At 50.7% G+C, this 13,979-nt stretch overlaps 1 protein-coding gene across 1 annotated transcript; it reads right to left on the bottom strand.

Annotated features, from left to right (window-relative positions):
- Positions 1-251: 251 nt before the first annotated feature.
- On the bottom strand, positions 252-12,334 carry KRT79 (keratin 79, type II). The gene is made up of 9 exons (XM_005869209.2): positions 11,783-12,334; positions 9,466-9,686; positions 7,181-7,241; positions 6,962-7,057; positions 3,101-3,265; positions 2,791-2,916; positions 1,935-2,155; positions 1,224-1,258; positions 252-953 (listed from the first exon to the last, which is right to left on the bottom strand). Exons 1-9 carry the CDS (start codon positions 12,257-12,259, stop codon positions 751-753), a joined length of 1,605 nt encoding a protein of 534 aa, XP_005869271.1. The 5' UTR covers positions 12,260-12,334; the 3' UTR covers positions 252-750.
- Positions 12,335-13,979: the final 1,645 nt, after the last annotated feature.

Raw genomic sequence — 13,979 nt, 5'->3', positions numbered from 1 at the left:
GATAGGCTGCTGCTCAGTACCTGGGTACTGCCTTGAGCAACTTACATATTCCCTCCAGCCTTCTATGAGCTCTACAAGGAAGAGAGTATGAGCCAAGGCCAAGAGTGCTGATAACATTGCGCTAATGTGCTTTCAGCATGATGACTGGGGCATAGTGAGCATGTGGTTGTTGCTGCCTCAACCATCGTGGAGTTAATCAATTGACAATTTCCATTCCCCAGACAGGACAGACTGGAGCCACAGACAGACAGCTAGCTGCAGTTGCCATTTATTGAGATACATCACAGGCACAGACAGTGAAGGGGGTTGTGGGTAGATTCAGGGAGTTGGTGGGTCTGGTGGGAGACTGGGGAGGTTAAAGGGTATTTGGGGACCACTCCTGGCTTCCCTTCCTCCTCCTCTAGCCTGTCCTAAGCTCAGACCAGATGAGCAGAGGTGTGGAAAGCAAGATGGCCTGGGAAATCCAGTCTCCTCTCAGTGGTCAAATGGTCACTCCAAATTACCCAAACACATCACTCAAGCTGGTGGCCTTAACCTCCCCTCCTATCCCATCGCAGAACAAAGGAGAAACCTGGGTAGAGTTGAGCCCTTCCCAAAATGCAGATCACATGCAAAGTGTGACATGCAAATACACTGGATCTGTGGTCCTGGGGCTGTTCCCACTCCTAAGGAGGCAGGTGGGGAGAGCAGCAGAGGTGGGCGAGTGGGGTGGGGAGAGGACTACAGGGCCCAGCTTGCAAGGCTCAGCAGCTAATACCTCCGGCTAGACGTCTTGACTGTGGTGGTCTTCCGCAGGATGGAGGTGCCCCCAGAAACGGGTCCTCCCTTGGTGCCATAGCCCACATTGGTGCTGAAGCCACCCTTGCTGACACCTCCACTCCCACCCAGGGAGATGCCACCCCCAAAGCCGGCTGCACCACCTCCGCACACAGTGGTAGAGTTGCCAGTCACAGCTGCAAAGCAAAGGATTTGGATGAGGAAGGGCAGCCATGCTGAGAGAGGGCCAGGGACTTTCAGAAATCAGTGAGAGACAGGATGAAATCAGGCAGTGAAGCCCTAGGAAATGGATGGAGAGCTGGGGCAGGAAGTTCATTTTCTGGGGACCCATTGAACCTGTCTCCAGGAGCTCAAATGGAGGGGATGTGTGCTTTTGGCCAAGGACAGATTGAGTGGACTGAGCAGAGGACAGGGACCGGCCTGGGGCGGGGCAGCAAAATACTCACAAATGCTGACAGCACTGGGACATTCTCCAGACATCCTGGGGGAAACAGAAAGGCCAGGTAAAGGGTCAGCAGTTCCAGGAGCCTGAGCAAAAGCCCTCTCCCTCCCTCTCTCTGCCTTTACAGTGGTTCGATTCAGGTGGCCAACTCTCGGGAACCAAGACCAGAAGACACAAGAAGAGTGTGCATGTGGCCATGCTGGACCTGGGGCCCTTCCGCAGGTGCTAAAGCCAGTACCGCAGAGAAGCAGAGCCCAGCAGACACATCACCGCCCTCCCGCCCCTCCCCATGCAGGCCAGGGTCAGCACCCCTGCTCTGAGGAAGGGAAGACAAAGCCCAAACAGAGCTGCCCAGTTTCTGGCTAAAGTGACTGTCTCTACATCTCAGGCCTTCCCCGAGGACAGAGACGATGGATCTTTTTCAAAGCTTCCACTGGTGATAGAATCTGGTGTTGGAAGAAGAAGCCTCACTCCTCTCAGCCTACCAACTACCAGAAGGATTACTGAGGGTTGTACCAACCAAGGGGATGCGCAGCAGAGGCAGCAAACACAAGTCGAGTGTCTCCATCAGGTGATGAGTTGGGAGCTCCCTGGTTCCTCCCTTATCTACCTGCCCCCCACCAGAGCCAACTACACAGCCACCTAACCCCCCACTCCCCATCCCCGACAGGGCAGGGCTGGGAAGCCCTCAGAATCAGGCAGGAGGGGTCGCCACCTGCTCTCCTCGCTCTCCAGCAGCTTGCGGTAGGTGGCGATCTCCACGTCCAGGGCCAGCTTGACATTCATGAGGGCCTGGTAGTCACGCAGCAGCCGGGCCAGGTCTTCCTTGGCCTGGTGCAGGGCCGAGTCCAAGTCCCCAAGCTTCTTCTGAGCATCCTTTAATGCCAAACCCCCACGCTGCTCTGCGTCCACAATGGCAGTCTGCAGTTGCTGACACTGCCCAGGGAATGAGAGGTGTTGAGAACATCCTTCAAGGTTATCATACCCATCTCTCTGCCCTTAAGCCAGGCATCCCCATCCCCCGCCTGCTCCCACCACAACCAACTGGAAAAGAAAGAAATCAGAAATATTCATCTGAAAGAGGAGATGCTATTGCACAAGCAGGATAATCATGTAACACCAGTAGGAAAGTCCCTCCTGCTACAGCTCAGCTTAGTGCCCCAAAAGAGATAAAATAAATAATACAACTTCACCATAACCAGATGCTTCACTCTGTTCTAGGGAGGAGCCCAAACTTTTCAGCCATACCCTAGATGGACTCAGCAGCTATGACCTGGACCCTTGAACCCTGAGTCTCTGCTCTGATCTCCTGGAGATGGGGTCAATCTCCTTGGAGGAGGTCATCCCACCTGCTCTACCACTAATATGCTGTGATGGTGGATAATCCCTTTCTGCCTCTGGGCCTCAGTTTCCTCCCTCATAAAAGGGGTGTGTTGATCTTGATGGTCCTGCATTTGTGTCCGGTCCACCAGGAGAAGAGCAGATCTCATACCTCAGAATGACAGGCAGAAGGCCCTTCCACCTCCACCAACACCTGAGCCAGGCCCTCAGGCCCCCAACCAGAGGTTTACCTGCTTCTTGGCTGCATCTGCCTCACTCTGCAGCCTCTGGACAGTGCGGGTGAGTTCAGCAATTTCATTCTTGGTGTCCCGCAGATTGTCCCCATGCTTCCCAGCCGTCACCTGCAACTCCTCATACTAGAAGCCAAAGAAGTGGCAGTGAGCTATCAGATAGCTCCAGACCCAATGGGTAACCACTGGCCCACCCTCACAGCTGGAGGTGTCTGACCCCAGGCCTACAAGGAGCCCAGTGGCCCAGGCCTCTCCCAGTGGAATAAGGTCCAGTCCCAGCTCACATACTTAAGCCAGCCATTCTCCTCACCTGGGTCTGGTACCAGGCCTCAGCCTCAGCCCTGCTCCTCTGGGCAATCAGCTCATACTGGGCCTTCACCTCAGCGATGATGCTGTCCAGGTCAAGTTTACGGTTATTGTCCATGGAGAGGATGACATTGGTGTCAGAAACGTTGGTCTGCACTTGGCTCAGTTCCTACAGAAACAAAATTAGCTGCCACCAGGCCCCCAGGAAACAACTAAAGGATGAAAGACAGGGGTCCAGGTGGCATCAGGCCAGGCTACACTCCAGAAGGAAACTGCAACTGCAAGAACAGCCTCAGTCTCTCCAGCTGTGAAATGGGGCTCTAATTTTAATAAACAACATTTCTCTTTGTGGATTTGTAGGTTTCCATGAGTGAATGAGGATGGTCTTGTTAGAACCATGGGACAGAAAGCTCAGGCTTTCCAAAGAAATGGGGCCAATGCAAGTAGAGGGGAAAGAGCCTTGTGGATTAAAAGGCATGTGCCTTCTTAGACACCAGGGACCCTGAAGGAAAGAGTGGGTGGAGAGTAAGATGAGGCCAAAGTGATGGCACTGGAGCAGGGCCTGGAACCCACAGGGATGCTCCAAGGCCAGGGGGAGGCCATGAGGCTCCTTTCCTGCCCGGTAAGACGTGCCAGGAATTGGTGGTTGGACCTCCAGATTTCCCTAAGATCTGGCTGTGAAAAACAGACTATAAAATCCATTACCAAGTGCCACAGTGGCAATCACAGTTGATTTGCCCACGAAGCAAAAAGGGACTGACTGCTCTGGCCTTCATTCTTACCCAACACGCCCCCTCCCCCCGCTCTCTCCCCCGTCACTGCCCCAAAAGGAGCTGCAGATAGGCAATGAGGAACTTGGACAGGAAGTGACACCAGCTTGGCCCCTAGCTCACCTTCCCTGTCCACCTCTTCACCTTATTCTCTAACACACTCAATGCCCAACCCACCTGCTGCTCCCCAGACACACCGTGCTCTTTGGTGCCCCCATGTCACTACATAGGCTGGGGCCCTGGCTGGCAGCTCTTCCTGTTCTTCTTTTGAAATCTCACCCTTCCTTTAAAATCCAACTCGAATGCCATCTGCTGTGAAGCTCCTCTAGTCCCCCAGGAAGGGTCAGCCACAGCTTGCTCCATGCACCATGTGATGAGTCACTGTGATGACTCATCACATGATAATCCAGGCCCGTCAAAGACAGCGACTTTGTCCCTCTATTGTCCTGTGGAAGGTACTCAGTAAATGTGTCAGATAGACAAGAAATAGCAAAGGAGGGAACGCTGGGTATGCCAGACATGTGCCTTAGAGAGTAGGGAAGCCAATTGCTACACATTCAGAGAAGAGAGGGGTGGGAACCATTGATCTGAAAGAGATAAGAACCTAAGAGAGGAAATGAGGAAGCCCCAAGCAATGAATGACCATCAATGATCCCAGTAAGGAAGAACTGGGAAGCACCTAAGACATCAGCATGATGGCACAGAACATCCCAACAAGCTCCATCCAGACTGGTCACAGAGGAAATGAGGAAGCCCCAAGCAATGAATGACCATCAGTGATCCCAGTAAGGAAGAATTGGGAGGCACCTAAGAAATCAGCATGATGCCACAAAACATTCCCAACAAGCTCCATCCAGACTGGTCACGTAGAGATGTTGAACAGAGAAAAACAGAGCCAAAGATGAGCCAGGGAAATGCTGAAGCCAGTGAACAGGGGCTGATAGATAAGCATTAGGAAAGAACAAGAGAGGCAGAAGACCCAGACAAAGCCAACAACTCAACAGCTATGTCATTTGTTTTTTTCCATCAGGAGGAACAGTCATCAAAGTGGACAGAGCAGGATGTTTTAAAACAGCGGTCGCCAACCTTTTGGACCTCACGGACCACCAATGGTCCATGGACCACCAGTTGGCAACCGCTGCTTTAGACGAAATGGAAACCCAAGACAAACACAGAGAATATGAGAAGCCTTGGCCTTGTTGGGGATCTCAAGGGTCCACGTCAGAGGAGCATATCCTAGGGGACCATGGGGATTGCCAAGAGGATGCACGCCCCCCGCGATCCTGGAGAACTAGGGACAGCAGGAAAGGTTCCAGAATCCAGAGCCCCAGACACAGCAAGTGTCTCATGTTCAAAAGGGAGAAATTTTAACTTCTCCAAGTTAAACTTGATATCTATCTCTTGTGAACCTCTAGTCTAAATTATAAAATGTGTGTGAGAGACTAGGAGCCAGCAATACTTCCCTACGGAAAAGTCAAAATGAATGGATTTTTTTCCAGGGTTGTATTACTAAGCTTCTAAAGGACTGCCATGGACATTGTTTGACCAAGCCATTTCTTTGTGTGTGTTTTTTTGGAAGGCATATTTTTCTCTCTCTTTGGAAATTCTTTTTTATTCTGGCATTCTTAAAAATAAGACAGAAAAATGTGGGCCAAATGATGATATGCTAACTAGATTTTAAAGTAGCTGAGCCAAAAAAAAAAAGTAATTAATTAATTAAAGTAGTTTGGCCATTTAAACCACAAATTACTGGTTAATGGTGTGAGGCCTGCCTACTAGGAAGGCACCACTGAAGATCTAGTCCTTGGACTCGGACTCTATTCTCACTCTGTCTGCCTTAATGCGATTATCAATGATTTACACTGAAATATTATCAACTAACTAAACTGAAAGTTTATCAAATCTGCAGATAACCCAAAGCTGATGCATCACTAATATATCCAATTGGGCATCTCCAATACATGGAGAGGAGAATCCAGTTTCAAAGTGCCCACAATGACCTGCAACAATGGGATGAAACTTCAATAACATTTCACAAGAAAATGCTCTAGCATTCAGTTTCAAAAATTCAACTTCCCCAATACCGGAAGCTGGAGGACAGTGGATGCCTGTCTCCCCTGAAAGCATTGATGTGGAAAAAAATCCAGGAGGATTTTAAGGAACAAACATGGTGAGATGGTTTTGAAAATAACACATAAGCTAGTACAATATTAGGTTGCATAAATAGAACTCTGTATCTGTAGCCTCCCGCCCACCCTTCTGTTTTCTGAATTCTGGATTCAGAATCTTGTTTCCTAAACTTCTGCACATACCACAGATTCCAATCCCCTAATCATCCTGACCTCTAAATGTTTGTCATATGAAAGACATATGTCACATGGAAGATAATTGGATATGTGCAGCCCAGGGGGCAGAATCAGGGTCTATCAAGAGCAGAAGCCATGGGAAGAAGATTCAAGTCAGCTTTCTAATAAGTTTGTTCAGAAATGGAAATGCCTGGCCCAAAATAAATATATGTAGAAGATCCCCATTGAGAAATTAGAGAAAGTGCTTTAAAATGAGTGGGAGGCTTACCCTGAGGTCCCTGCATAGGGACTCATGTTAAGTTCAACCCTCTCACCCAAGACTTCAAATCCCCCTTGTTTCTTGGAACCTCACCACCCACACCTCATCTCCTGCTCCAACCTGGAATGTCAGTCCCCATCTCAGCTCTGTCCATCTCTGCTCCTTCATCCCTTGCTCTATTACAAACTGGGCAAAAGGGGGAACACAGGATAACACAGCAGCAAGAGTCAGAGTTTGAAGTTAAAGAAGTAGATTTTAACTCCAACAATGCCTCTAGCTATGTGACCATGAGCAAGTTGCTCTGAACCTCAGTGTCCCTGACTATACAATGGAGACAATAATACTTGTAGAGTTGTTGAGTGCTTGGCCCAGTGCCTGGCCCATTTAAGCACTTAATAAATGCGAGCTAGTATTAATCAAAGGTCCAGGTTTATCTGCTATCAACTAAATGGCACTGGTGAATTCAGATCAGTCCTCTGGAGGGATCCCCCGTGCTGTATGTAATGATCCCTGTCCACTGGCCACCTCACCATTTCATAGAGATGATTCAGGAAGTCGAGCTCCTCGGTCAAGGTGCCCACTTTGCTGTGTAGATCCATCTGGCCCATGTACGCAGCATCCACATCCTGGGGATAAGGGAGAGAGCAGGGCAGATGGCTCAGCCCCCAGCCTCAGGCCTCTCTCAGAGTCAGCCCAGCAGTCTGGCAGCCAAAGGACCACCCTCCCCCACTCCCTGTCACCCTACTCACCTTCTTGAGCACCACAAACTCATTCTCGGCAGCAGTCCGCTTGTTGATTTCATCTTCATACCTGTTACACAGACAAGATTCAGGCCAGGCTCACCCTTGATGTGCCTTTTAAGGTACTGGACCTTCTTGGCTTTAAGGAAGCCTTGAAGGGTCCCATACTGGCCAAGAACACCTTTGGGAAGCAGTTCGGTAATGCAGCCAACCGGTGAAGAAACTTGGGGTACAGACTTTAAATATTCCTCCCTGCGTCTTTTGAGGAAATGGCACAGAATTTGTGCAATATTACACCAGGTAAGAGAAGCCATCTCTTTGGATCAGAGCCCTTAGGACAGCGGTTCTCAACCTGTGGGTCGCGACCCCTTTGGGGGTCGAATAACCCTTTCACAGGGGTCGCCTAAGACCATTGGAAAATACATATATAATTACATATTGTTTTTGTGATTAATCACTATGCTTTAATTATGTTCAATTTGTAACAATGAAAATAAATCCTGCATATCAGATATTTACATTACGATTCATAACAGTAGCAAAATTACAGTTATGAACAAAAATAATTTTATGGTTGGGGGTCACCACAACATGAGGAACTGTATTAAAGGGTCGCAGCATTAGGAAGGTTGAGAACCACTGCCTTAGGAGGCTTTATAGGAACAGGTGGTGATGTGTCAACAGAATGGCATTTCAAACAACTAACTTCTCTCCAACTGCTTTTGCTGAGACTTTAAGGTTTCCAACAACTCAGGTCAAGTTGTTGGGAAAATTATGAAAAAGTATGCCTTAAAATTATAAATATACATATCGACCATTCATACGATGTGAGCCTTATTTGGATCTTGATTCAAACAAACTGTATTTTTAAATGCTATTACTGTAATGGAACAATTAGAAAATCAAAATTGACTACTTGATGAGATTGAGGAATTACTGTTTTAAAAGTTTTAGGTGTGATTATGGCATTGTGCTTATGTTTGCTAAGTCAAGTTATGAAGATGAATTATATGAACATATCCAGTAAAAATTTTTTGTGAATTAATTAGATGATAGCTTGGATTTGCTTAAGACAATAAGGGAGGAAAGAAAGTAAGTAGGGATACAGATGAAGCAAGATTGGCTGTTGATAATTATTAAAGCTGGGTAATGAGAACATATAAGTTCATTACACTATTCTCCCCACCATATAATAAAGACTTTTCAAAATTATTGACAAGTGTGACAATTCTCCAGGAGGCTCTGGGTCCGGTGCCTGAGCACCGAGGGAAGCAGCTCTGTCTGTGCATCTCCCACGTGGGTCCCAGGACCCTGCAGATGAGACGGCTCTCTCTGCGGAGATTTCCAAGGGCCCCCGCCCCTCCCCACATAGCCCAGCCTGCCCAGCCCTCCTCACTTGTTCTTGAAGTCCTCGACGAGATCTTGCACGTTCCTGAACTCTAAGTCCAGCCTGCCCCGCTCGCCCTGGAGGTTGTCCAGCTGCCTGCGCAGGCTGCCCAGGTAGGCCTCAAACAGGGGCTCCAGGTTGTTTCTGGTGACGCCCAAGTTCTGGCCCTGCTCCTGCAGCAGCGCCCACTTGGTCTCCAACACCTTATTCTGCTGCTCCAGGAAACGCACCTGAGCCAGAGCAAGAAGAGCGGTGGGCTGGCACCATCCCCTTTCCCCAGGAGGGACTGAGAATGGGGCTCCTCACCACCATCCGTCCACAACCAGGACATCACAGGGGCAGTGCAGGCCTACGCCTTGCTGAAGGGAGGAGTTCCTGAGGGAACGGTCTTTGCTGGAAAAGGTGATCCTGATGACAAGGGCTCTAAAGAGTTAATAAGCACACAAGCCCCAGCTCAGGCATTTACTAGTTAGTGACAGTCAAGTCACTCCTCTCTGGGTTTCCCTTCCTCATTTGTCCCAGGTAAACTGGACTAGATCAATGTTTTTGAACCCAATTCTACATCAAAATCAACTGTTAAAAATGCAAATGCATCGCTTCTCGGCCTTTTGGCTAAGATCAAGTGTAGTATCTGTTCTTATCACTTTAATATCTGATACATCCTCTATCCGAGGACAATTTACACTATTCTCCCCACCATATAATAAAGACTTTTCAAAATTATTGACAAGTGTGACAATTCTCCAGGAGGCTCTGGGTCCGGTGCCTGAGCACCGAGGGAAGCAGCTCTGTCTGTGCATCTCCCACGTGGGTCCCAGGACCCTGCAGATGAGACGGCTCTCTCTGCGGAGATTTCCAAGGGCCCCCGCCCCTCCCCACATAGCCCAGCCTGCCCAGCCCTCCTCACTTGTTCTTGAAGTCCTCGACGAGATCTTGCACGTTCCTGAACTCTAAGTCCAGCCTGCCCCGCTCGCCCTGGAGGTTGTCCAGCTGCCTGCGCAGGCTGCCCAGGTAGGCCTCAAACAGGGGCTCCAGGTTGTTTCTGGTGACGCCCAAGTTCTGGCCCTGCTCCTGCAGCAGCGCCCACTTGGTCTCCAACACCTTATTCTGCTGCTCCAGGAAACGCACCTGAGCCAGAGCAAGAAGAGCGGTGGGCTGGCACCATCCCCTTTCCCCAGGAGGGACTGAGAATGGGGCTCCTCACCACCATCCGTCCACAACCAGGACATCACAGGGGCAGTGCAGGCCTACGCCTTGCTGAAGGGAGGAGTTCCTGAGGGAACGGTCTTTGCTGGAAAAGGTGATCCTGATGACAAGGGCTCTAAAGAGTTAATAAGCACACAAGCCCCAGCTCAGGCATTTACTAGTTAGTGACAGTCAAGTCACTCCTCTCTGGGTTTCCCTTCCTCATTTGTCCCAGGTAAACTGGACTAGATCAATGTTTTTGAACCCAATTCTACATCAAAATCAACTGTTAAAAATGCAAATGCATCGCTTCTCGGCCTTTTGGCTAAGATCAAGTGTAGTATCTGTTCTTATCACTTTAATATCTGATACATCCTCTATCCGAGGACAATATATTAAATGGATTTTTGGGATTAGGAGATGGAATAGGATCTTGCTCCATCCACTCCACGCATCGACCTGGTATTGCAGTACCTCCAGGAACGGTGCACCAATAAAATTTAAAAAATGCATACATATGTGTGTGTGTGTGTATACATAATATATAGATAACTATATATGTATATATTTATGATTATATATACACACACATTAAAAAAGAGAGAGAAAACAAATGTGACAAAAAAAATTTTAATTGATGAATCTGGCTGAGAGTATAAAAGAGTATGTTGTACTCTTCCTGCAACTTTTCTGTAAATCAGACTTTTTTTTAAAAAAATTTTAAATAGCGATGCCCAGCCCTATCTCTAAAGACTCAGAAAGGGGCTCATGGCAAGGGTTTAACAGGCCCCAGGGGGGTTCTCTGCAGAGCTAGGCTTCCCAGACACCAGACACAGACAACCTCTCAGGCCCCCAGCTCCCAGGCCATGATTCTGAGAGCCTGAAAGGGGTTTTTGCTTATTTAGCCTCTGGGACAGTCCCATAGAAGAACCAAAAGTCACTAGGGCGGAGGGTGAGGAGGGTGGGCGGAATGGTTTGCTTCACCCTCTGCTATCCAGTCTCTCCAGGTCCCACCCCCACAGCACCCCAGGCCCACAGTCATGTGGCCCAGGCACACCACGCAGCAGGTGCACTTGCCATAAGCAGTAAGGATCCCTCTTAGTGCCAAGCTCTGCCTCCAGGTAGCTGTATGATCCTGGGAAAATTACATGACCTCTCTAAACCTGTTTTCTCTTCTTAAAAATGGACACAATGTTACCTATTGTGGTTCCTCATGGGACACTGTGGGTATCGCATGAGAAAGGGACATGAATGTCCTTGGGGAACCCACAAATCACTGAACCCAGGTACAGTCATCCACCAGGATTTTCCCCATCATGGACCTGGGGGCTCAGGGTAGAGATAGACACGGCCAGCAAAACAGACCTGGAAATGCCAGCGAACAGGACAAGAGCCTCCCAGTCCACCTGGATGCTAGGGAGGGAGTCAGGACACTTCCAGCCTAGGATAGATCAGACTCCATGCCCCAGGTCATGGAATTTGGAGAAGCAAAAGGAGGCCTTCCCTTAGGACACGCTCCCCCCCCCACCCCCCCCCCCCCCCCCCCGCCCCCCGCATTGTGTCTGACTACATCTTTGTCCTTAGGCCTCCACCACAACTGAGAGAATAGGGAACAGGTGGGGCTTCTTGGGTAATTTTCACTTGAGTCAATTTCCTAGCTGTCAAATGACAAAAGGCAATAAGGGCCACCTTGTTAAGAGGAGCAATGAGAACAATCCGCTATGTAATTGTGAGCTGAGGCTGCTGTGTAATAGAGTAACTATGACCACAGGGAAGGCCGCAGCCGTCAGGGTGGGCTTGGCCAATAGGCTGCATGAGTAGACCCGAGATTCACCTGAGCAATTACCGTAAAGACCTGAAGATTGCCTCCAGCCATCCAGGTCTGGACATCCCAGGCTCAGGCTGGAAGAGCTCCAAAAGTCATCCCATCGACCCCACCCAAATGCACAGGGGCTGCAGCCGCCTCCAACCAGCCCACCCCTCTCAGAGGCTCTGTCCCTACTGCAGGACCCTCCCTGCCTCCTTCCACCTTGGCCCACCTTGTCGATGAAGGAGGCGAACTTGTTGTTGAGGGTCTTGATCTGCTCCCGCTCCTGAGTGCGCACCCGCTGGATCTCCGGATCAATCTCCACATGGAGTGGGGTCAGCAGGCTCTGGTTGACAGTGACCTCCTGGATGCCACCAGGAGGACAGACAGGCCCGAATGTCTGCCTTCCAGTCCCCAGGCCCATGAAAGCCCCGCTGCCATGGCCGAAGCCGCCTAGGGCCCGCCCTGAGGAGGCCCCTCCAACCATACTGACGGAGATGCTCTTGCTGCCCCCCAAGTTATAGAGGCTCCGGCTGCCAAAGCCGCCTGTGCTAGTGCCACAGCGGGCCCCACCACCACTGCCACTGCTCCGGGACATGGTGACAGAGCTGAAGCTGGTGTGGGCCCTGGGCCCACCCCCTCCACTGGCAGAGTTGGAGCTGAAGCCCCCTTTGGTGGTGTACGTCCGCCGAGCCATCGAGGACCTCATGGCTGTCAGAGGGGCTAGAGCGCAAGCTGAGAGCTGGGAGAGAGTGTGATGAGCTGCTGGGCCACTGATGCGCTTTTTATCTTTTCCCAACTGGGCCGGCTCCTCACCTCCACAGATGCTCCTGCCCCATTGCCCCAGGAGGAGAGGGAGGGGCCCTGTGGGCTGGGGCGGGAGAGTCCCTTCTCCCCCAGCAGGAAGGAGGGGCTGCTCCCAGTTGTCACCTGTGCCCCAGAGCTGAGGCTGAGCAGAGACTGTCTGGGGCAGGATGCCACCCCCTGGGGCTCCCCTGCCTTGGAACAGGATGATACGGGCTCCCACAGCCACCTCCACCACGCAGTGGCTGGTTTGGTCTCCTCCCACCCAGCCCTGGTGGCCGCTATCAATGGGGCTCTGTTCTGTGGGGTTTGTCCCAGGCCCCTGTTGTAAGCCAAGGCCCCAGGGCCCAGACCATGCAGGTGGTAAGTGAAGGCGCATTGGGCAATGGGTTGTGGAGAGAGCGCCCAGCCCTGCTGCAGTCCCACCTCCCAGCCCACGGCCTCATTGCCCCCTGGCAGGTCTGGGTGGGGGGCACAGGTGGCAGAGTGGGTGTGGGGACAACCTGTTTTCTTGTCATACACCGCAGACTGTGTGCTGCGTGGAGATCCTGTGCTGGGCAAAGTGGATGGGAGGGCAGGAAGAAGGTTCCTGCCCAACCACGGTGCCTGCGCACTTCAGGAACTAGAAAGACCTGGTTCCTCAGGCGGTGCCCAGACGCTGGAAAGGTGAGGGGGGCAAAGAGAAACAGTGGGCTTGGACTATCGCCTGAGACCCCCGGCCCTCTGCTTTACAGCAGAGCCTCCCAGAAGGGTGCAGCCACTCTGCAGGGAGCTGGAGGGGGTGGAGGACACATCCCATCTGACTGGACATAGAAGTATGTATTCAACAAAAGCCCCACTAGGACCATGGAGCATCCCAGCATTCCCGTCTTCCCAGTCCACAAGGAGCCTCATGCTTGATTCAGAAGGAGCCAGCGGAGGGAGGGGTCCTCAAATCACTTCACATAGTCCCCTCCTTGTTTCACCACCTCAGGCTACTGGGACCAACAACCACAAGTGAAACTTGGAAATGTTAGTCAAATGCTAGGACTGAGGGAGTACTGAGGGGTTGACTTTAGAGACTGTCCCTCCTCAACTACTTGGGGCGGAGGGGAGGGAGGGCAGAAAGGAGAGAGACTTGCCTGAGGGAAGGAGAGAGATGGTACTGGCTGGGCTCCTCACACAGCTGCCAGGGCTAGAGCTGGGACTCTCACCAGTCTGTGTTCCCAGGACCCCAAAGGAGAGGGCATGGTACCACCCTCAAGGGAGGCAGGAGGAGAGCAGCCCAAATCTCCCAGGGTCAAGAAGTTGAATATACTCCCATGAGCAGTAGGGCAAGGGACACTGACAGAACCAGTCCCTTACTTTTCCTCCCTGCTTGGAGCTAGGATAACAGGTGTTTGGGGTAGGAATCAGGGAGGGGAGATGAATTCCCCACTGAGCTGTGTATCCTCTGGCAACTCTCAACCTCTCTGGGCCTCCTTGCCTCTGCCTTTTTGTTTGTTTGTTTTGGTTTTGGTTTTGATTTTGGTTTGGTTTGTTTTGGGGTGTGTTTTTTTTTGGTTTTTTGGTTTTTTAAATATTTTTTTATTTTATTGTTTAAGGTATTACAAATAGTAGTACATATGTCTCTTCCCCCCGCCCCC

The sequence above is a fragment of the Myotis brandtii genome, unplaced genomic scaffold, assembly GCF_000412655.1.
Source record: "Myotis brandtii unplaced genomic scaffold, ASM41265v1 scaffold29, whole genome shotgun sequence".
Classification (NCBI taxonomy): Eukaryota; Metazoa; Chordata; class Mammalia; order Chiroptera; family Vespertilionidae; genus Myotis; species Myotis brandtii.
This window is presented reverse-complemented; position numbering and strand designations above follow the sequence as displayed.

Coding starts and splice junctions, on each gene's coding strand:
- KRT79 (XM_005869209.2), bottom strand. CDS start 12,259: ATGAGGTCCTCGATGGCTCGGCGGACGTACACCACCAAAGGGGGCTTC. Junction 2,917..3,100: donor AGGCCTGGTACCAGACCCAG/GTGAGGAGAATG, acceptor TTTGGCTTCTAG/TATGAGGAGTTGCAGGTGAC. Junction 954..1,223: donor TCCCAGTGCTGTCAGCATTT/GTGAGTATTTTG, acceptor TTTGCTTTGCAG/CTGTGACTGGCAACTCTACC.